The 23,862-nt window shown below is 40.5% G+C and overlaps 1 protein-coding gene across 1 annotated transcript in view; it reads left to right on the top strand.

The window, feature by feature from the left end:
- The window catches only part of tubgcp6 (tubulin, gamma complex associated protein 6), a 30,773-nt gene extending 8,075 nt beyond the window's left edge, over positions 1–22,698 (top strand). Inside the window, exons 10-25 of the mRNA XM_053427024.1 lie at positions 504–643; positions 4,354–4,503; positions 6,141–6,222; positions 6,767–6,855; positions 7,459–7,574; positions 8,689–8,827; positions 8,921–9,013; positions 9,124–11,341; positions 12,010–12,171; positions 13,818–13,986; positions 14,950–15,091; positions 17,473–17,667; positions 18,262–18,394; positions 19,635–19,848; positions 21,088–21,281; positions 22,113–22,698. Of these exons, the coding sequence (XP_053282999.1) occupies positions 504–643; positions 4,354–4,503; positions 6,141–6,222; positions 6,767–6,855; positions 7,459–7,574; positions 8,689–8,827; positions 8,921–9,013; positions 9,124–11,341; positions 12,010–12,171; positions 13,818–13,986; positions 14,950–15,091; positions 17,473–17,667; positions 18,262–18,394; positions 19,635–19,848; positions 21,088–21,281; positions 22,113–22,204 (4,328 nt within the window). The 3' untranslated portion in view covers positions 22,205–22,698. The remainder of the gene's footprint in view (positions 1–503; positions 644–4,353; positions 4,504–6,140; positions 6,223–6,766; positions 6,856–7,458; positions 7,575–8,688; positions 8,828–8,920; positions 9,014–9,123; positions 11,342–12,009; positions 12,172–13,817; positions 13,987–14,949; positions 15,092–17,472; positions 17,668–18,261; positions 18,395–19,634; positions 19,849–21,087; positions 21,282–22,112) is intronic.
- The last annotated feature ends 1,164 nt before the right edge of the window (positions 22,699–23,862 follow it).

Here is a 23,862-nt window from a genome sequence, read left to right as displayed (position 1 = left end):
GACCGTCACCTCGGCTGCGTCTGGCTAAGAGGTTCATTTGCTCATCGGTTACAGCTCATCAACTCCTGCAGTGAACCTCTGCACTTCTCGCGCCTTCTTTTTGGAGGACACACAAATGTCATTGTTCTGCTCGAAGTCCGTCGGCCAGGGAGGCAATCAGCGGCTAAGCTTTCTTGGCAAGCCGCAGGCTTTCTGTAAAGAGCTCGGGAAGCTCAGTGCATTCATGTTCTCTTATGCTTTTTGCTTAGGATCACTGAGCTAAGCACTAACAATTTCCAAGTGTTAATTCAAGCAGCCAGAGTTTTGCCATGGCCCGTAAGTCATACTAATAAGGGAAAGTTTTTTGGGCCCAGCGCAGGCTCCTGGCTATTACGCCACTGCTATTACTCTCTGTACCTCAGTTGTGTGAGAGTTGTACTGTTATCAGAGGCGTTACGGGCCAACAAAAAGCTTTGGTCTAATTTCTAGAACATCGTGTAACAGGCCTCTTTACAATTCTGCAGACAAAAACTTCTGGATCCAAGGCTACACTCTGATCTCTAAGGATGTGGAGGATTGTGTTCCCATCTTCCTCAAACACATCGCCAATGATGTGTACGTCTGCGGAAAAACCATCAACCTCCTGAAGATCTGCTGCCCACAGGTTGGTTTTGAACATTTATACAGAAAGATGAGGCAAATATATCCTTAATTATAATTTTTATATTCACTGTAAATTAGTTGTGTTTTTTTTTACCTTTATCGGTATTTAATATAAGACTTTGCACAGATTTGCTGTGACAAAGCAGATCCACAACTACTCCACAAATTATCAACCTACCGTGACAATAATTGGACCTATTTTGAAATCCTGAGTGCCTGCGAGGGTTGAGACAAATTATCAATACTGACACATGGGTGGAAAGTGCAAAACATTATCCATGTACAATGTACCTTCATGAGTATTGTGATTCAATTGCTTTTTGTATTGATGTAGAGGTTTTTCCATTATTCACTGCAGACATTTGAACTCTGTTCTGCTTTCTGTCAATGTGGACCTTTGTTGTTCATTTGAAGATGGCCTTTAAAAACATAGGACCACCGTTTTTTATTTTATTAGGGAGGTCCCTAATAGCTATTTTGATTTAGAATTTTTATTTTGTAGACTAATTGAATAATAATTTGATCAAGAAAATAACTTTTACATTGACTCACAATTGCAATGCGTCATTCTTTCAGTTCAGGATATTTCATTGTACGACGCCACAGCCAACCCAACTAAATAAAACATGTTGGTGTTGGATCATGAATCTGGATCCTTGCTGTGCGTGCAAACTGTTGGACTCCAAAGAAAAATGTGTGTTTCATAAACTGATAAAGTAAACTTCAGGACTGTTCAGGGCCCAATAAGTTGTGCTTATTGTTAAAGTGTAAACTGAGTGCAGGTCAGCCGGGTTGGGGAGGGAGCACATGCTTCTTCTGCTCTTATCCTGAAGCAGTGGCACTATTCGTTTTGTGTTGGTGGGCAGTCGTGGAAACACTGTATTCACACTTTTCGTCACCACTGTTTGACATTTACCACCTTGATCACTGCCTCTTATCTCTGCTTCGGTGTCCCTGTGTGTGAGTGGGGGCGTGGCCAGCCCAAGGCCTGTGGGGTCCGACACGACTCGGTAAATTACACAGAGACAGAGGAGGTATATGTTTGGCACACCAGCAACCAAGGAACATTTTATGTTGCCCTTCACAGATTTTTGGTCGCATGTGCCAATTGGGTCACTCTTTGGAGCTATGAAATGATCAAAAAGTTGATTTGGATTTTTCTGCCAGTTTACAAATTGTTTACTGGACTTATTGTTTCATATCTAGATTATTTTCTTTCAATCAGTTGCATTGATCAGAATTGTCTGTATGATTATGCTACTTAATATTGAGTATCAGTATGAGTCACCCTGTCATTCAAAAAAAGTAGTTAAATGTAGTACAGTTAAAAAAAGAGTTTTGAGTGTTAAAGTTACAATTGTATAGAGATGGACCCTCACTTGGCACAATGGTAGTAAACTTAACAATTGAAAAGCTTCAGTGAAGCGTTGAAGTTTTTACGTTATTTAATTGTGTTCAATTTTCTTACTTCAGTGTGTATTACCTGCTGATTCACCAGCACATACTGTGCTCTATGACCTGACCTACCTGACCCGAGCAGCAGGGCCTGTGCTCCTATCCATTTGCCATTCTGTAATTACTTCTTTCTCTCTATGCCAATTTCCATGATTGCTGGGGTCTGTCATTCTGAGAGAAACTGCAGGATAGCTGCATTTAAGATTATGGAATGAAATATGTGAATTGAGGAGGTGGCCACTAATGTGCTTTCTATTGTATAATAAACCGCTTCCTTTGACTACTGATATTTTATACATATCTATTCAGCTAAAATTGAATATTTATTCTACATGCAAAACAACTCATGAATACAGAGCACTTAAGTAATCTAGTAAAGATCAAAATAATTTAAATAGTCTTAATAAAAAGAATAAAATATTTCATTCAAGGTGATTTACCTTTTTTATATACCCAATAAAACATAATTAAATGATACACAGGGTTACAGTGAGTCATGTTGATATTATTTTTTCTCACACAATCAGCGAAAAAGGTTTCCTCATATTGAAAAAGCTTTTACTCTTGTTTCTCAACCCATCTAGTCGACTGTAATTACTCATCACCGTGATCTGAGCTGCAGGATTGTCGGATTTTCCATTTTATTTTTATGCATGTTATGCAACCATTAATAATTTCTTGTAGGCTTAACAGTTTATTAATCCTATGTATTATGGTATTATTTACCATTCATTTTAATCATTTCAAAAACTGTTACCAATGGTGCAGTTGCCATTACCAATAGCATTGCTTATAGAATATTACATGTTTACATGTTACAGAGCAGAGTCTGATTATGACTCATTCCAACAATACATCATATGTGCGGAAATTCCCGCCAGAATTCTTAAATCCAAGCCTGAAATGGTTAAATGCACGTGACTACCATAAATTATTTTCTTTCTAAATTTGCAGAAGCTTCAACTCGTTATTTTTCCATCTTGTTTGCACCCAAACCAAGGACCTGTGTCGTCAAGCAGTTGGTAACTGCTGTATGTCGTTGTAGCAAAATGCTGTGAAAACTCCAATGGAACGTCTTAACATAATTATGTAAACATGTCTATAGATTGTATTTAATATTAATCCACCTGTCTTAATTTGATCTGACTATGACTTTACTCAGGTTAAGGTAATAAGAAAAAGCAGTTTAGATGGCGGCGTTATTCAGATAAAAATGTTTCTTCTGGAATCCAAACACTTTATGTCTGCATAAATCCTGTCCTGACCCAATTGAAGGTCCAATCACTTGACATTCTCTGCATAAGAGGAAGTATTTACTCAATTGCACTCTCAAATCATGTCAGCCTGCTTTTTCCACTCTGAAATTTTGATACATAAAGCTCCTAATTTCAGTGTGTGGTTTAAGATCAAAAGGGGAATTTTAGTTTTTCTTTACCGCTATTTACATCAAAATGTGTTTAAGACCTTTGGACAGGTCACCTTTTATATCAGACCTCTACAGATGTGCAAAAGTAAAGGCACAGATAGTCAAAGATGTTTACTTGAGTACACCACTAGTTTCTTTCATTTTTGAAGGACTTTCCAAATCATTGTATTGACTATATCCAATGTTTGTGAATGGCTCTGATGGATTTTGCCTTTTTTAGAGGCTTGTTTTTCTCCCACTGACAACAACACAATCACTACAGGTGAAACTCAAGGATAAATCCAAGAGTAGACCTTCAGACGTACCCTATTTGATGTTTAAACAGTTAGTCTAAAGTGCGCGACCTGAGCAACAAAAAACACCTAAACATTGAATCAAACTACCTACAGAAAGAGTTCAAGCAAAGAGAATCCCCCTGTTTGAATGGCCCAGACCATGAACCAGTAGAGATGCTGTGGAGTCGTTCACACCAGACATAAAAATTACTGAAAAGAAACTGTTCTGTTGGAAGAATGTTCAACAATTCCTTCTGAACTGATGTGAAGCAACCAGGACCACTAATTGAATTGAAGGATTTCCTTACTTATAACACCAGTACTATGAATATTTAATGGAATTTTTTTACTTTTTTCCACCATAGGTTTATAATTGTTTGCTTGTTATTAACGAAAACACACAGTGTTTGTCTATACTCTGTAATGCCATTATATTTTATGTACCTTTTAACACTCAAAATAAGGTAATTACAAAGTGTTTACATACTACAATCACTGTAAATCACTGAGGCTTTTTTATACTTTATACCAACTTTTTTCCCTTTGTGTCCACAGCACTACATCTGCTGGTCGGAGCTGCCGGTGCCTCGCATTGCTGTCACCTTCTCCCTTCAGGAGGTGGAGGACATTGAGAAGGACTGCGCTGTGTACCGCGGACGCATGGAGAGGATTGCCAAGCACAGCGCCATCAGCAGGGAGGAGCAGGTACTAAGACACACATTCTTCCACGCAAGCTAATATTTCTGTCATGTATTTAATTAATTTCATCTGTGCATGATAAACTTATGTTAATATTGTTGCTTGTTTGAAAAGGCTTTTGATCAAATTAACAAAAGACGCATTAAAAAATTCACTTGGCGTCAAGGAATAACTTGATTTTTGCAGCCAAAGGTCACGGTGGCCTCACAAAGTATTTTTATGTTTTTCTTTAATGTGATCTCTTAAGTGAGCTTGAAGGAATGTCATCATATTTTGCTTTGACTCAAAGATGATTACATGTTGGTGGTCAAAGGTCGAAAGGTGATTGAGTTGTTTTGAACACAGTATATCAGGAATGCCCAAAGGGAATTTGATCACATCTGGTAGAAACATTCACTTGGACTCAGTGAAAATCTGAATAGAATTTGGTGGTCAAGGGTCAAAGGTCAAGGTCCCTGTTACAGCACAAAGCATATTTTTTGCCTTGTGAATGAAATATCTCCAAAGCACTTTGAGGGAATTCTTTCACATTTGGCACAAACATTCACTTGAGCTTGGATTTCATCTGGGTAGCCGAAGGTCAAAGTTCATGTTGGCCTCATAAAGTATGTTTATGTTTCTCTTGGCCTTGATATCTTCAGATCAGCTTGAGGGAATGTCTCCAAATCTGCTACAAAATTTCACTTGGACCCAAATATGAACTGATTCGATTTTGGTAACCTGGAGGTCAAAGTTCAACATCTCAGTGACCTCATGTTACTGTGAATGTTACATATTAGGACTGCCTTTAGGGAATTTCATTACATCTAGAACAATTCTCTTGAACTCAATGGTAAACTGATTCGATTTCAGTGGTCAAAGTTCAAGGTCACCGTGACTTAAGAAAGCTTGTTTTTGGCCTCTTAAATTTGATATCTCAAGACTTCTGAAAGGAATTTCTTAAACTTGTGATCAGTTGTCACCATACATAAAAAGTATGTAGAAATATTTTAACAGGAACTGGACTGGATGGCGGAGGCCTACAACAGCTGTGCGGTAATTCTAGTTGGTCACTGCAGTTGTGCTGATTGACCACGTCAGATCCTGTCTGATTCAGACCCCAGATATTTATAGCACTGAACTGCCTCCTCTCTCTCCCTATCGATGTTGATAGGTTGATGGCTGTTTTGTCTTAATCTCCTGAAGTCCAGTATCAGCCTTTTAGTTTTGTTAGGGTTAAGAATAAGGTTGTTGCTGCGGCTAGATAAATAGATGCCACTATGTATCTGCTAGCTGACTTATTAGATTTCCGAAAATCAAGGGACCTCTGGGAAGAAAGGCAAACCTGCAGTAATACAAGTCTTACACAAGTATTATTGATGATAGAGAGAGAGAGAAAGGAGTTCATTTCTTTACATAACATGATTCATGATTGTGACATTACCCCTAAAGCACCGAAGATTTCAGCAGCAAGTCATTAAAATGATTCAGCTGAAGTCTGGGGCTTGCACGCTGCATGATTTAGTGTAACAGTCTGGTTTGTATGGCCCGTATAGTGAGTGTTACTCGCTGTGTGGACTGGCTGAGGTAGAGTAGAAGAGGTGAGCCACAGGGCAGGTGGATGTATCTTTGTTAATGATGATTTCTTCTCTGTCTATTATAAGGCCCTGCGTACAGAGCAAGCACGCCAAGAGCTGATCAATCAGGTCAGAGCGTCAACTGCCAAAACTCTGGAAAGCATCCGTGGTTAGTTTTGCACACACACACACACACTTTTATATAATTTTGTTGCCGTACATCATGCACACACCCACCCCGCTGAGGATACCTTTCACAAATGTAGTATAAATCCAATTCGCTTGTTGACTCCTGACCACAAGCTTTCTTCAACTTCATTCATTCCTCTTAGGAAATCAGATGAGATGCACCGAAGCAACTGAAGTGAGGAAAGCTTTGAGCGGCTTCCAATTCTACAGAATCTAATCAGTGCTCACACAATTTAGCAAACTCCTCACATCATCAGAAGATGTTTAGCAATTGAGAAGTGTTCATACATTCAAGATTATTTTTAATTGTTGTTTGAGACCGTCTATAAATCCTGCTAGTTCTCATTATTTGATATTTTGAGTAGTCTTTTTTCTTAGTGTAATTATCCTTGATCCACGTCTCAAATTATGACGTCTTTGAGGGAAATGAGTGAGGATAGTCCTTGAAAGGTTTATACAAAGCTTAGAAGGTGGGTGGATGTGGGGGTTAAGATGCCCACTGTCATCTTTCTTTCCTCATGTAGGACGTCAAGTGTCACAACGTCTGGCTGAAGAGGCCAAGAAGAGGGAGCGTTTTGAGGAGTGTAAGCAGCAACTGGAGCAAGAGCAAGAGGTAGTAACGCTTGTTTTACAAGTTTGTGCTGTGTATGTGTTTACTAGAGATCGTCTGATATGTCAATACCCATTGAGGGGTGATTGTTATTGAAAAACTGGCAATGTCAAAGTCTTGACCAAAGCCTCATGACACAAATACAACCAAATGTATAGAGCTTGAATTTAAAAAATATGTTTTTCGTAAAATGTCAACATAAATAGACATATTTCTGTAAAATAAAACAAATACAAAAACAAAGTGATGACAACAATCTGAGGGAGAACTTAACACAGAACAGCAAATCACAGGTAATCAATATTAATAGATAAAGACAATAATGATAATAAGAAAAAGATCATAATAAATACATGAAAGGAAAAGGGCACATCTGTCAGACATTGGAAGGGATTTAAAGTATTTAACTACCAATAAGTACGAATAGATTCGTCTTCCTGTTTACAAGAGAAATACATGAGAATGTAAGATGGTGAAAAAATATATCTGGAGAAGTAAACAACATGAACAAAAAATTGGGAATGATATTTTGCAGCTGCAGCATTTGTGGCCTTGTTTTCAGAAGCTTGAAGGAGTTTAAATTTGTTTGTTTGTGTTTGGCACTAGTGGCGGAGTGCAGCCAAGAAGAAGCAGGAGGAGGATGATTTCAGCTTTGCCAGAGAGCTGAGGGACAGAGAGAAGAGACTACAAGCCCTGGAGGAGCAACTGGAGCAGACAGCCAGGTCTTTTACAGCCTCGACTAGAGGGATGTTAATGCATTATGGATGATTGATTAATCTCTATTAAGATTTGATTTTATCTAGAGTATATTAACTAATACGATGAGAAAGAATTTCTATCTTTGTGGGATGTTTCATTGGCTGGAACTGTTCCAAATTTCCACACTGTTGGGATTACTATGGCGCCGTAGAACGAGCGAATGTTATCAAGGCCTGTTATGCGAACACCATGTGTGGGGCTTTCCATTCGATGGCTATAAGATCAGAGTTTAGCAAGGCTGAAGCAAAGACATGTATATGTTTTCATCTTTTTGTCCAGCCAGTTACCACAACTCCATAAATAAAGACTCAAAATCCAGTGTTTGTTCTAATATAAAGCTTTTGTCAAATAAGTACATTTCATAGTTGACAGGCCTTTACTGGTTAATTATATATGGGGAAATGCTCAAAGCAGAATTCAGAGCATCACAGACCCCGAGAGCACATATTCACACAGCGACATATGGCAGGCCAGCATGGTTAAATCAAGTAGGAAACACACGGGTTACTCCAATTTGTATTTTTCAATTTTGTTTCATTAAAGACATATCAGCATAGAGAATAAGGTAAACAAAAACACACCAGGTACATCTACCTCCATCCCTTTCCAATCCGTACAGAGTATACGACAAAAACAAATGCAATGGAAAAATGAATAGGTTAATAAAATGAAAGTGAATGTTACTCCGTGAGTGTCTGCTGTGCACTATTTTTTTAAGGTTCTCTTAGATTTAACATTGAATTATTCACTATTTTCAAATAATAGATTTGATTTATGGGATATTATGGACAATCACACTTGTTGGCAAAAATTGAATACATAATATGATAAAGGATCATCTGTGTTCTCTAACAAGAGCAAAGCTACCTCATGACTGAATGACCTAGCAGGGAGAACAAGGAGGACGATCCCATTTATGAATAACTGCTCATTTGATGCTCTATAGCTATTGGTCCAGTCTCCAATGTGTATAACACTTTCATAGACATGCATAAGCGGTGAGTTGCTTTGAATAAGTGCCAAATTATAAAAATGTACTTGTATTTGTGTCTTTCTTGTGTGTCTGTCAAATCACAGGAAGGAGCTGATTGCTCAGTACAGCCATCTGTCAGAGGAAGCTGCCCGCAGAGAGAGACGAGCCGTGTGGAGGGTTCAGCGAATGAGACTTGACGAAGCACGAGCTCAGTTCTTTATTCACGACAGAGAGCACACTGAGGTTTGTGATAAATTATCATAAGAGAACACACACAGAGGAAAATGACTGAAGAGTAAGTGAGGTGGTTTTAACCAGAGCTCTTGTGACTTCCAGGCATTAGTAGAGAAATATCCTTTAGGACAGGAGGGACCTCCTGTGGAAGTTCTGCCTCCTATTTCCTCAACAGAACATTCTGTACAACAACAGGTATAACAACACATTGTTTCTTGAACATTGACTCCTAGTTGTCTTTCTTTTCTATTTACTATTCACATCCTCAAGTGTATATCATTTCTTAACGGTTATCTTCCTGTCAGGAGCTGTCAGAGCAGCAGCGTGTTGAGACCCAAGAATCTGACACTGTACCTTCACCCCCACCCGACCCATCATCATCACCCATCACCCACCTCACAGCTGACCCTGCCCTCATCTCTGAAGAGATCGATATCAAGGATTTCCTCCCCAAATCACCTAATCCTGACAGTCGACAAGTGGACGTGGCCCTACAGGAGATCGGCTCTGACCTTTCTGAAGTGTGCCCAACAGCACAACTAGTTGACTATGACTTCAGTGCCCCCTTTAGTCCACTCGAGGGTATCACTGGCCAAGCCTCAGTTCAGCCCCGGCCTCGCTGGGGACCCGCAGTCCAGCCTGACTTGATCCAAAGCCACCCGTCTTTCTCTCACATCCCCATCGGTGAGAATATGTCCCAAGTCATGGAGAATGTCCCCAAAGTCAGCCTCTTCGGTCAAGCTTCCAAATCTAGCTTTCCTCTCGGCCAGTATACCCTGTTGGAGCCTCGAAATACATCTAAAGCCAGTGTTTATGATTATTCCTCTCAAGCCATAGCAGAGCAAATAGACAGGACTGGTACAGCCACAGATGACAAGCAGGATGAATGTGTCCTCACGGCAGAACAGGACACTAAAATGGAGATTTTAGAAATGAAAGTAGCTGAAAAAGAAAATGAACAAAAAACTACTGAACTGGCTGCAGATGTTGTTCCCCCCCAACCATCATCAAGCACCCATGGACACTCCTCTGACGCTAACATAAAGGTCGGGCAGTTTGTATCCGAGGTCACTTCTCCTCTATCGTTTCCCAACATCCATGGCCATGCCTCAGACTCCCACATTCAGATTCAAGGACATGTTTCAGGTGTCAATGCTCCTCTACTTTCCCCCAGCGTTCATGGTCACTCTTCTGATTCTCACTTTAAAGCTGGGGAAAATGTCTCAGACTTTGTCGCTCTTTTTCCTTCTTCCAATGTCCACGGTCATGCCTCGGATGCCCACTTCAACGTTGGGGAGATGGTTTCTAACATAGTTGCCCCTCTGCCCACCCCTAATGTTCATGGTGACAAGAAGGATGAAGTTGTCCTTACGGCACAACAGGACACTAAAATTGAGATTTTAGAAATGAAAGTAGATGAAAAAGAAGATGAACAAAAAACTACTGAGCCTTCGAAAGAAGATGGTGTGACAGTTACTGCCCCCTTCACCACACCAGAGCAGGGCAATGGTGACCACAAAGTTGTGACAAGTGCTTCTGACTTGAGTCGGGGGATATCCCTTGAGAAAAACACTCAAGACGAAATTTTAGATGCTCAAAACAAAGGCGATGGAAATATTTCTTTGACAAACGTTCACACTCATGTCTCCAGAGAGCTGGCTGCAGATGTTGTTCCCCCCCAACCATCATCCAGCACCCACGGACACTCCTCCGACGCTAACATAAAGGTCGGGCAGTTTGTATCCGAGGTTACTGCTCCTCTATCGTTTCCCAGCATCCACGGCCATGCCTCAGACTCCCACATTCAGATTCAAGGACATGTTTCAGGTGTCAATGCTCCTCTACCTTCCCCCAGCGTTCATGGTCACTCTTCTGATTCTCACTTTAAAGCTGGGGAAAATGTCTCGGACTTTGTCGCTGTTTTTCCTTCTTCCAATGTCCACGGTCATGCCACGGATACCCACTTCAACGTTGGGGAGATGGTTTCTAACATAGTTGCCCCTCTGCCCACCCCTAATGTTCATGGTCACAGCTCAGATGCGCATATCAAAGTTGGGGAGAATGTTTCTGAAAATGTTGCACTGATCCCTACTGCAAATATCCACGGTCACTCTTCTGATGCAAATATGAAAGTGGGCGAGATGGTCTCCAACGTATCTGAAGCAATACCTCGTTTCAGTCAACACGGGCATGTCTCGGACTGCACACTCCAGCCAGGCTGTCATGTGTCAGGGGACAAACTTACGTTGTCCCCTTTACCCGGCAGTTCTTACGGTCACTCCTCAGACTCGACGTTAGGTGTAGGATGTGTAGTTTCGGGAGAAGAACCAAAATGTCCTCCAATGCCTGGCAGTGCCCACGGTCATTCCTCAGACTCGTCGCTGGGTATAGGTTGTAAGGTGCTGGGGACTCAGCTGCAACCCTCTGCACTACCAGGCAGTGTTTATGGCCACTCGTCAGATTCTTCACTTGGTGTTGGATGTGTGGTGAAGAGCAATCAGCAGAAACCAGAGGACAATGAAGGTAATAAAGGTATTTTATAATGAAAATACATATTGCACATTTTGCACTCGCACTGAAGTTATGCTTAGTAAGACCACGATCATATAAGATGTTACCCCTTAATGCTTATTTACTCCATGTCCATAAACTGAGCATTATTCTTCATGGGACTAATTGTATATATTTGTCATAAAAATGTATATTTATATACTTATTTACATTGTCTATAAATCTGATGATTATTACCTGATTAATCAATAAATCATTATAATTGAAAACGTCAAAAGGTACAGAATGACAGTTAAAGTTTTAATTAAAAAACTAACAGATATATTTCGTTTATAATGATGTAAAATCATCACGTTTATAGAAGCTTACATCACATAATTGTAATGATTCTGCCTCATGACTTCATTGACTACCGAAATAGTCACCAATTAATTTTCCATTCATGGTCTAATTGATCTATCAGCTAATTGCATATTTAGCTATTTGCATGTAATCAGTAGTTGCACTGCTGACATTTTTTTCAACTGCCTCTGCTTTAAATGTTCTGAAAAACCAAACGATTTTTCAAGACTTGCGAAAGACATATATGGTAACTTTCTGCTGTGACCCTTTGGTGTTAAGAATAATGCCTGATAATTAAGACGTCACTGAAAACTGTCTCTGTCTCTCGCTCTCTTTAGGTCCTGAGTCGGAGAGTCATGGTCAGCAGGTGGTGGAAGGCATGGGGTCCTGGCCAGCAGGCTCTGGTTTGTCCCCAAGAGAACAGTCTGAGCGGGAATACCTGTTAGCTCTGTCTGCTCAGTACCAGGTGGACCTCTATGACGACTGCTACAACCTAATGGGTGAGTTGAATCATATGTGTGGCTGGAGATGAATAGTTCCTTCCTTACAACATATACATGCTGAGTGATGTAGAGGAACAGCCAGGATTTTAGTGTAGCTTGAAAGGAGAGACCATATCATTTCCTTTCATACTAGCATAGAATAATAACATTGTAGAAAGAAATTTCTTAATCATAAACCTTAGAAGTCGGATGTCAGAAATGACAATGTGGTGTGTCTTTGACACAAATCGGTCAAACTGAAAAAAGGTCACACTCCCTGAAGTTTCAAAACAATCTTGGTACCGAAACTTTATTTAAAGCTTTATTTCAGGTTTCACCGAATACATTAATGTAGTAATGAAAGTGGCTGTAGCTTATGTCAGGTTTAATAAAAAAGTAGAGCCCTGATCCTATTAAAGAATTCTTTGAAAAATATCTGTGATCAGGCTGAAATAACTCGATGAGAAATAATCTTCTGCAAAACAGCAAAACATGAGGTCATATTGTAGAGGAATCGAAATGATTCACCTCCACAGCAGTGAAGCTCATTTACATGTTAAGGCCTGATGCCTTTCTAGAGGCTTGTAAACATTGACTTCATCAACAGACACCGAGGACGCATGAAAAGCAGCAATATTTCATAAAGGTATTAAGTCTGGCTTATGTTTGAATGCATCATGGTTGGTTGAAGTGGTCTTCTGTCTTTTTCACTCGTTTGTAGTTCAGTCATGCAGCTATTATTCATGCTGAGGTCTCTGTGAAATCAATCCGTATCAACTTAGCAAAACACACCTTCCACACCACTGATCAAAGTCGGAAATCTAATTATTTAGGGAGTCTTACTTTAAATATTAAGTGGTTTGGCAAAATAACTAACAACTTGCTTATAAACTAATGCTATTAGATTAAATCTGCATGCATTAAATATTATCCATTGTACATTTTTTGTATTTTGTATTGTATTTTTTCTATATTCAAATCTCAGGTCAGACTTTATATTTATGGTTGTAACTAACACATACTTTCATTTTACATGAATGGTTGATTGTTTTTGATTAATTACTAATCTACAGAAAATATTTTTGAACATTCCTATTTTATCTGAAGTCGTTACCCCTGTAAGGGCTTTGAATATTGTGTGAAATGTCACAGACGACTAAGAAAACAGATATCAACATTTGAGAAAATGCAACTTTTGGGCATATTATCTTAAAAAAATGTTTTTAATAAGTTATCAAACTATTTATCAATTCATGTTTGCAGCTTTATGAATTAAATTCAGTTCAATTAAAATACTTAATTCATCCCCTAAGGGGGAATCCAAGGTAAGTGGAGAGCAATTCATCCTCACACATAAAAGAAGAGACTAAATACTGAAAGGTTTAAAAATAAAAATAAAATTCTAACAATTGCAAATATGTCACATTAGAAAATGGCTAACCAAGGATGGATAAGATTCAAGTTTAGTTAAGTCTTCTAATAAATGCTGCAAACATCTGTTTTTTTCATCATCGCTTCTGGCGAAAATATTTCTTAAATTCTTCTTTTTTTTATTTGACTATGTTTACTCGTTTTTTATTTGTTGTAGTTAAACCATCAGAGTTTTTGCTGTTGTGAGGGTGATATTTATTCAGCAACATATCTGTCATCTCTCTCTCACACAGCTTCCTCACCCGAGTGTCAGTTGCTGAAGCAGGTAACCCGGGGCCCCTGGGGCCTTCCTACGGAGCCCACTCTCCGCAGAGCGACAGACACCACTGCAGTCCAGCTCAGCGAGATGGTGTCCCTGCCGGTTCTGATAAAACACTCTGTCACCACCCCACTCATCACACAGTGAGTGTCTGACTGAAAGCCAGCTGCAGGAGACGCTCTGTTGGGTGTCAGGGACATTAAGGACTAATCAATTTAAAGTTTTTAGCCCCTTTTACACTAAGATTCTGCTTTATACCTGTTCTAAAGACCCTCCCTTATGCCAGTTTTACCTATTTACTCTGAATAAGAGCCAGCATCCTACTGCCCTAGTGTTTGAGTTTATTTTGTAGATAGCATGTCGACATTCTGGAGTGTAACACAACAGCGTCAGCATCTGTCCGGCAAAACTGGCTCTCCTTTTTACACAGAATCATTTGTCTCTGCGGCTGCTTCCACTGCAGGCTTGATGGAGGTGCCCCCCTCCCCCCAGCCACCCTCATTTTATAGATTTTATACATAACTTATCTAACACTGTAGCTTAGTGCACATTCTTTACTGCAGGAATAATTTAAATTCTTATTACATCCCATCACTGTAGGATCCTTTTTCTGTTCAGAACACCAGACAAGTTTGTCAGTCCAATAATGTTTCTGCACACTGTGCAGTTTAGCCTTTTGTGTGTTTAAAAAAAAAAAAGAAGCCTTTCTCATCCCGTTCTGCACACAGAGAGCGTGCAGTATATTTAGCATTGGAATTCATAGCTCTAAATTTTTATTAATACATTTTTATCCTATGCTTAGATGACACAGGGGAGTCTTGCATTTGATTTTTATCTCTTTTTTGTAACTCTTCCTGGCTGTCTGTTCAGTGAAAGGGAACATTCCCTAAATCCCACTCTTATAGAAATGTGAATTGCTCAGGAATAATTTAAAGTAATGGGACAGAGGAGGTCATCCTTAAAGGTAGAAACACACACACCATTATATTCCCGAGCTTCCTACAGAGCTGATGTCTATCTTTCCCACCCCCTGTATCAAATGTGCAAGTCAGCATCATTTTCATCTCCTTATCTTTGGTGTTCTCTCCTCCACCTTCCATATCCAGTGTGTCTTTGGTGAACAAGGCGGTGGTGGACTTCTTCTTTGTGGAGTTGGGAGTTGAAAGACACTTTGAAGCACTGCGCCATTTCCTGCTGATGGAGGACGGCGAGTTTGCCCAGTCCCTCAGTGATCTGCTCTTTGAAAAGGTGATGCTCTTTCAGATGTGTCATTGTTGCATATTCAGAATAGGGTGAGATGTGGTATTTCTCCTATTCATTTCCTGTCCTCCCCTTAATTTACAGGAGAGGACAGGAAATGTCAAATGTCCTTGTTTCCTCTTGAATACCATTTTGTCTTTGAGCGATCAGCACAGTGTGTATTTAATGTTATCTTCTTTTAGCCTGTGAAACACACCTGAGGACGTACACACAACAAAAACAAACAGTTCTCAAAAGGAAGTCACAACCAGAGTCATTTCCTGGATCCTAGAGCCCATGAGTATTGTGATTATAGTGGAATTACCTCTTCAAAAAAGGCCGTTCTTGGAGCTGCTCTAACCAGTATATTCTTGTTAATGATGACTAATAATGATGGAGAAGTGTCACTGACGAATCCACAGTTATCTCCCCCGACTCCGCGGTTCTCCTCAGCACGAAGAAACATTTCAGTTAATTGCATTCCGTCTCAGGGTTTTTCGTTTTGCCACCTGCAACTTTACCGTTGTAGTTCAGTCTCTCTGCCTGTGTTAGTGGTTCTTTCCCGCTGCAGCTGGTTCGTGGAGAAAAGCTCTCAAAACCAAAGATATGTCTCAGTGAAGACAAACAGCTTTGAGCAGGAGCTAAACAAATTTGCACATGAGCAGGGGCAATGTGAGAGCAAGGGAAGGGTTTTGTGGAATAGGATTACAATACCTGAACTTGAAATTAAGAAATAGTTTTCTCAAAATGAAATACCACACTCTTGAAGAAAGATTGGAAAGAAACACAATACATATATTTGGCCAGCGCTTCGGCAACCTAACTTCAAGCCAAGATCATCGAACATATGAGGAATATTCACCATCTTGTCCTATGTTCTAAAATAGTTAAGGTAGAGTTACATTACAAGGGGTTGTTAGTGGAAACCAAAACAGAGCAAAATGAGAGTGAAGGCTTGACATGCTATTGTTGGGTAGATGTAAATAAATGAACTAAAATAGATTTTTATTTTGACCAGTATCTACTCTTTGTATAAATAAGACATTAAGCATATAAACCTTATGATGTAAAATAGGGTTTACAATTTGTTGTGCTGCCCCAAGTGGCTGGAAACAGGCATTGCAGGTTTAAGCCTTAAGGCCGAATTATAGTCCTGCGACTGCAACCGCGGAAGGCCACGCAGCTGCATCGACGGACTCGTTTTGGTTTATACTTCTCTAACGTGCTACGCGTGTTGCAACGCAATTCACCGCCAGAACCCTAGGCGGAGTAACGTTTTTTTTCAAAGACAAAACACACAAAGAAGAGACGTCTTCTTCTTCGTCGACTGTTTATTTACATAGCCACTCCGGCTCCTCTTAGCCTATTTCTGGCGGACAAATCGGCCAGTCAGTGACGGGTTATACAAGTGGTCATACTTTCGGATCTCTTCTGCAAAGTGCTCTTCTATTTGGTCCATATTCGTTCTTCTAAATCTTCCGTGATTTCCGCGTATTGTGGGGCATGAAACCGGAAGCTAGACTCCGGACGGGATGTAGTAAGCAGACCAATCACAAGCCTTGCGGGCTGCGTGAGGCTCGCGTCGCTTTGTCGTGTAGTTAGAAAAATTGGCGGACGCACGCAAGCCCGCAGAGGGCACGAAAGGGGCGTGTTGCGTGTCTTGCGTGCATGCGTGCGTGGAACCCGACTATAATTCGGCCTTTAGTGAAGCCGAAACGTATTAATAGTTAGTGTATTTCTGAGTTTGTATTTTTTTCGTGTGTAGGGACAGAACAAAGAAGTGTGAAAAGGAACTTTATTGCAGTAATGCTGATTAGCAACACCACCACAGTTTATTTAGATGAACCAATTATTCCTTCTCATACGGAATAAACAATGTCATACATTATATTACAATATAGAAAAGGTACCAATGCCTGACTGGTGTAAACACAATGTGCACCTGTGTGTCTTTGAGCTTTTCATCTGTCGGATTTCTGTTTCTCTGTTTTGCGGCACACGGTGGGTTGCTGCCAGATTTCTAGACTACATGTCAAGGCCAAGCTTCCTGGCATGAAATAACAAGTGCAGTTTTCTCTCCACCTTGGTGCCGGTCTACGGAAACATTCCTGAACGTGTGTCTCTGGAGGCCCAGGAAACAGAAGGCTTTTCTTCCCAGCCAAAGACTTCAGCTGATTCCACTGATTAGCACACCGTCAGTCAGAAAAGGGAACTAATCATCGCATTCAGCAACCTGTGGTGTTTGTTTGCAATGACAACCTGCCAACTCTAATGCACCGGTGGCACATTTTGAAACGACAGGTGTGCCAGTACGGGTAGTTATCCTCGTGCGACTGAATGTGCTTATCTGACTGACGTCTCTCTCCCCCCCACACCCCCCCACCCCTCAGCTGGGCAATCGGCAGACTCCCGGCGAGCTGCTGACCCCCTTGGTCCTGAACTCCATCCTCAGTAAGGCCCTGCAGTACAGCTTGCACGGGGACACGCCTTTGGCCGCCAACTTCACCTTCGCCCTTCGCTTCTTCCCGGAGACCTTTCACCCGCACGCCCCTGACTCCCTCAACTGCCTGGAGCTGCGCTACAAGGTGAGGCCGTGTGTTTTACAGTGAGTCAGAGTGTGCGCATGCTCGCATGTGTGTGCTTGTTTCAGCACGAGCGGCAGCTTGAATATGTCAACCTGACGTCTTCTGACTAACTGCCCTGGGTACGGAAAATGAGCTTATCAAGCTCTTAAATGGTTGGACCTTACAGATCGATTAGAGTTTGGTTCCCTGGATGACATGCAAAGCGGCTAATGCTGCACATATTGTCCTTGTTCCTGCCTGTGTTGGTCACCCTCCCCCTCGCTCACTGTTCTTTACCCACTTTATCTCCATCTTCTCTTCTTCGCTCCTGTCTTTGTCTCCCAATAATTCCTTTTCCCCCAATTCCTCTTCGCTTCCACCCTCATCTCACCACTCCGTCTCCCCTTCACAATCCTCTCACCTCCTACATCATCGTCTCCCCTTTCACACCTCCCATCGTCTCATCCGTCACTCTGCCATTACCTGCTCCCCCCCCCTGTTGTTTCTCTTTCCCTTCTTTCACACTCAACCGCTTTCACACCTTGACTAACTTTTTTCTCTCTCTTGCTTTGGCGGCGGCTTTGTCTCTCCCTCTCCCTTTGTGCTGTCTCCCAGGTGGACTGGCCGTTGAACATCATCATCACGGACAGCTGCATGAACAAATACAACCGCCTGTTCTCGTTCCTGCTGCAGCTCAAACACATGGTGTGGAGCCTCCGTGATGTCTGGTTCCACCTGAAGAGAACAGGTGAGGGGATGGGAGCAGTTGATCCAGGCTCAGCTCCGACTCTGGACCTCTGAGGATGAAGAGTTTAGATTCCTCCTGTCGCGCTTCAGCCGTTTATGAAATATTCATAAAAGGGGAATGGTGCAATTCCTTTATGTTTTATTTATACAAGGCACATCTCATAGCTGTGGGACTGTTGTACAACCGTGCGCTTCAGTGGGTTACATAGTATTGATCAGCAAAAGCCTGTGTACAGACTCCACAAAAACATTTCCTCCTGGGGAAAAAACAACTGTTAGAAGGATGGAAACGTCAGTGATTATAACATGGAGCCAATGTGGCTGATACTTAATACGTGATGGAAAAGGCCTTTATAGCCGGGAATATCATGACAGACTCCATGACAAATGAAATAAGCTTTGTCAATTTGTACAGCCCATACTCACAGTCACAATTTGTCTCATAGGGCTTAACGCGCCGTGACATCCTCTGCTCTGAACCCTCAAGAAGAGGGAGCAAAAAGTACCAGGAATAGACAAATGTAGAAAAACCTCAAGTGAGAGATCCCTCTCCCAGGACGGAGAGAGCTATAGATGTCGTGTGTAACAGAGCACTTTAATTATATTTACAATAGGAAAAGACAGTATCGAACCTAGATGGAGCGGTGTATCAAAGTATTTTTTATAAAAGAACATGTCTGACAGCTATGAAATGTTTAATAAAAGGCCAACTATCGCTTTCAGTACTAGCTCATTTGTATTTATCTTTAGCATAAAAGTAAAAAAACATAGATTATAACTTTATTAATGTTGCCCTTTTCAAAACCGCATTACAAAATAGTTCATATAGAAGGACAAATAAAAGACAACAGGTAAATATAAAGAAACTAAATTACAGTCAGCAATTAGAATAATATATAGAACAATTTGAAGAAATTATAAAATAGCAAGAGTAAAACATACGAGTAACAGATAAAGTAAGATATCCATAAAATAATCACACCAAAGTACTATAACAGCAAGTAATGAGTGGTGATATAAAAACTGTGAATTTTCTAGTAAATACTAAATGCCGGTTAAAAGAGCACAAATTGTCTTTTGAGTGTAATAATAGATGTTGGAGAGAATGTATTTGCAGTTGTATGATACAGAAAAAAAAAAAAAGAATGATTGCACTTAAAATTCAGAAAGCAGCATATGTTGGTTATCCTCTGTCCTCTGAGAGCCGCTCCTGACTGGCTCTCTGTCCTTGCTCCTGTCAGCGCTGGTGAAAGGTGCGGGCCGCTCGGTGCAGTTTCGTCAGCTGCAGCTCTACAGACATGAGATGCAGCATTTCGTCAAGGTGATTCAGGGATACATCGCCAACCAGATCCTGCAGGTGTCGTGGAGCGAGTTCACAGCCAAGCTGGCCACTGCCAGCGACCTGGATGCCATCCACCGCACACATGCAGACTACCTTAACAGAGCCATCTTCAGGTGAGGGCTGGGACTGCGCGTGTCCATATTACAGTATTTAGTGCATTAGAACGCCTGCTGTCATGTCTTGGCCCGTATGATTTATTGCTCTGTAGAAGAACAATTTGGGAACAAAACTAAATGTCCTTGTCTCGCCTTGAATTCAATACATTTTAAACTGCATATTATTATGAATGATTACACATTCAAGTATTTATCAGCGATTAGACTGTGCACCCCATAAGCGAGTAAACAACACACAACAAGTACCCACTGTACACAACAAAACTCATCACCTGTCCATGATTTAAACAGCGCTGGCCTCAGTAAGGAACTCTCATCACACTCTTGACTTCTTTTTATTTTTTATTTTCGGATCCTCTTGAGACAATTTGTTTCACATTGCTCCCAGATTACAGTTTTGTGATTTATTTATACATCTGCATACAATGAGGTTAATTATTTAAAACATTTTATATAAACATTTGATAAAAGATAATACATCAAATGTTCTTATGTTAGAGTTTCTAAAGGTCTGTTTTGTCCGATCAACTGTCCAAAAATGAACATTTTCAAATATAAAAAATCTGAGAGATCTCATTCACTTTATAACCATTTTTAAGGCAATTTAAGTCACAAATTGTGTAAACCATAAAGACGGTTGCCATAGCATTTTGCACTCCTACATACTTTTACATGAAGCCCACTTGACATACAGCTCAAATGAATCACTTTAGAATACATTTACATTTAATCGATATTTTTTATAGTTCTTTAATGAAAAGTGTGGTTACTACAGTTTTATTACACATAACACTATTAATAACCATAATGAAGAAGATTAAAAGCTTCCTTCTAGGCAGATATTCAAATTTATGTCTCAAAATCGGATCAGAACAGAATAAAGTGGATCCTTAAATCTATAGAACTTTTCCAATGACACTTTTAGGCTTTTATGCTGCAGCACAAAATGCTGAAAGATGCAGGGGAGTGAAATGATTTCTTCCGGCTCCGCACAGGAGCAGCAAGTGGAAGCTGTGCACTCTGCAGCCATCATTTCATGTAAAATTGATTCAAACTCCTCTTAACAAGTTCATTAAAATTCCAGTGGGACTTTTGATCCCCCGCTGCATGATTTCATCTCATTAGGTGAGCTTGTCACTATCACACTCTCCTGTGTGTAATTTCAGGACGTCTTGAAAAGCCCTATCAAAGTTCCTGGTCCTGTTTCCTTAACTTTGCACTCTCTCTCCTCCCCAGGGGTTTGCTGACGGAGAAAGCTGCTCCGGTCATGAACATTATCCACAGCATCTTCAGCCTGATCCTCAAGTTCCGGGCCCAGCTGATCGCACAACCGTGGGACAGCCAGCACGGCGAGGCGGTGCACCCCAGCTTCATCGCCATGCAGCAGTCGTACAACACCTTCAAGTATTACTCTCACTTCCTTTTCAAAGGTGAGGACACGGAATATCATTTCCCATCTGATTTAATGAAAATTTCAGTCGCTTTATTTGCATTCAACCACATTCAAATTCTGCACTTCTGATCCCTTCAGCTCAAATCTATTTTCATTGGGCAGCTTTAATAATAATAGATTAAACCTCATAACTTGAGAAAAGTATATTTTAAAAGTAAAAATATGCTAAACCAAAAAAAACTGTCTACAGTTTTAAGAAGTTTCTTTGGACTTTCATTAGTCACCTGTCGTATACAATGAGACGGATTTTGTTTCAGTTTTGATATATTTTTAACTGAAATGAAAAACAGTGTTGTTTGAACTTGTCTCTAAAGCTGCTGTCAGACATGAACTCTGTATAATGTCCTGAAATGATCCAGAGCGACTGTATGTTAGAAACAAACCTTCTCTGGGGCTTCTCCTGCCAGTTCCCCTTGTAAAGACTCTAGATAATGTCTGAGTGAGCCCATGTAAAAACACAGTAAACGATTCACGTGAAGCGAGTGGGCATGTTGATCATCATTCAAGCAAGCAACTGACACAAAATAATAACAAAAACACAAACATCTCAGCATGAAGAGAAAAAAAAAACATGGTGTAAACAAAATGGCTGATAACTAAACGTTGATGACAACGGCTCATGTTTTAAAGCCCTTCCTCTTTGTTGTGATCATTTATATTACTACTATATTGTATTAAATAATATTATACTATTATCAGATTAGTTTTGCACTGGTTTTGAATAAGCTGAATAAGGCACAATTTTTTTGTTTGCTTCACTAATGTTTTGTGGTAATTTAACAAAAGTCTCTTTTCCTCTTTACCTCAGTGGTGACCAAGCTGGTTAACAGAGGCTACCAGCCCCATCTCGAGGATTTCCTCCTTCGCATCAACTTCAACAACTACTACAAAGACTCATGAGCTGTGTGCCGGGTTGTTTCTAAGTTTTACATGAGCTTAAAGTTTCACAGACATATTTGTTAGATACCTAACCAATGCAGCAGTTTACTGTGCAGCGTACTTGTTTATATTTTTTGTATCTTATCTCAGATCAGATCATTTGACGTATATTTTAAACAAAGTTATTCTGGCGTCCACGTCAGTGCGCAGAATTCATTAAAACCCCACCTGGACTTTACTCTGAGAAAGGGTTTGACATTGAAACCACATTAGGCAATCACCTCACATCAACGTGCAGGATGGGAACTACATGCCTGCTGCTTGATTAATTAGTCTGCTTCTGAAATGTGTATGCTGCCAAAGTTTGTAATTGTGATGAAGCTAATGCCTGTAATGAAATGTAATGCCTCCCGTGCTCAGGTGAAACTCCAGCTGTGTAGAACTCGAATGGAAATGATATGTAAATACTTAAGGAAAACGCTTTGTTCAATAAATGCTCTATTGTTTCCTCTTGACCTTTAGACTCTGTTACAAAGAACAGACAAACCGTACTTGAGTAGAACAACACTGAATCATGCCAGAAAACATGAGGTGCATGGCCTTATGGGTAATATATATCAACTCCTGCTCATTAAAACAATAGAGGCAAAAGGGAGAAAAAGATTTGCTGGATATATCATGGAATATGTTTTGTGTACAATGAGCAACAGACTTTTCCTGATTCTGCATAACATAACAACTTAGACACAGAGAGTGCATTTCTCCTCCAAGGCTTGACAGTGCTCTTATGAAACTACACCAAAACTCACCAGGACAAGATTTTTAATTTGGATTTGAGTTGGAGAAGTCTCCTGAACCGACATCAGCCAAAGGAGCTAAACAGCACACGCCACTCCAGCTTGTGTTAAGGATGGAGCAACATGTGTTGTCTTATTAATGGTGTGATTGAAGGAAGTAAGTTTCATGTGTGGATGGACAGTTTTCTTTGTAGCATCAGAATATTGTAATATGAGACTGAGATGTCTGCAGTGTCCTGGGTTTCTCTCATTGTGGGAGTTATTTAGTGAAGTTGGCTCTTAATGGTTGTAGTTAAGAACTACTCTAGCAATTATCTTTTTACCAGTAATTTGTTTTTTACACTTCAGTTAACATCCACATTAATCACTATATCTGAGACCGGAAAAATCATATTTACCCAAATGTCAAACTATTACTTGAATTCCTTTAATTACATGTAATCCATCATGATCGTCAGGAGTGGAACAGATGCCTCTATGTTCTTCTAACTCCACATTTCGCACTGACTGATGAACTGATCAGCACAGTCACCTTCACCATCGACGTCAAGTTTGTGGCTCTGACCTCGTCTAAATCATATGGTGCAAAACACGGCGTGTTCCCCCCAGAGCATCATGGGCCTTCACCGTCCATCGAGATCAGCATCACGGCTCAAACGAGTTGGAAAAGGAACTAAACGGCATTGGGAAGGATGAATTTCACAGATGAGCTCCATTCCTGTGTGCCCTCTGTTGTCATTAGTATTCTTCTGCAGCAACAAAGAGCGAATTACTTTCCAGCGAGGACGTAACCCGCTGTGGTTTGCCTTCATGTGTTACTATAACAGTTCACTGGATTTTTCTTCTTCTCCTTGTTAGTATTACAGCCCCGTGTTGGTTTTA

The sequence above is a fragment of the Pleuronectes platessa genome, chromosome 7, assembly GCF_947347685.1.
Source record: "Pleuronectes platessa chromosome 7, fPlePla1.1, whole genome shotgun sequence".
NCBI classification, from domain to species: domain Eukaryota; kingdom Metazoa; phylum Chordata; class Actinopteri; order Pleuronectiformes; family Pleuronectidae; genus Pleuronectes; species Pleuronectes platessa.
Note: the sequence above shows the minus strand (reverse complement) of the source record. Positions and strands in the feature narration are given on the sequence as shown.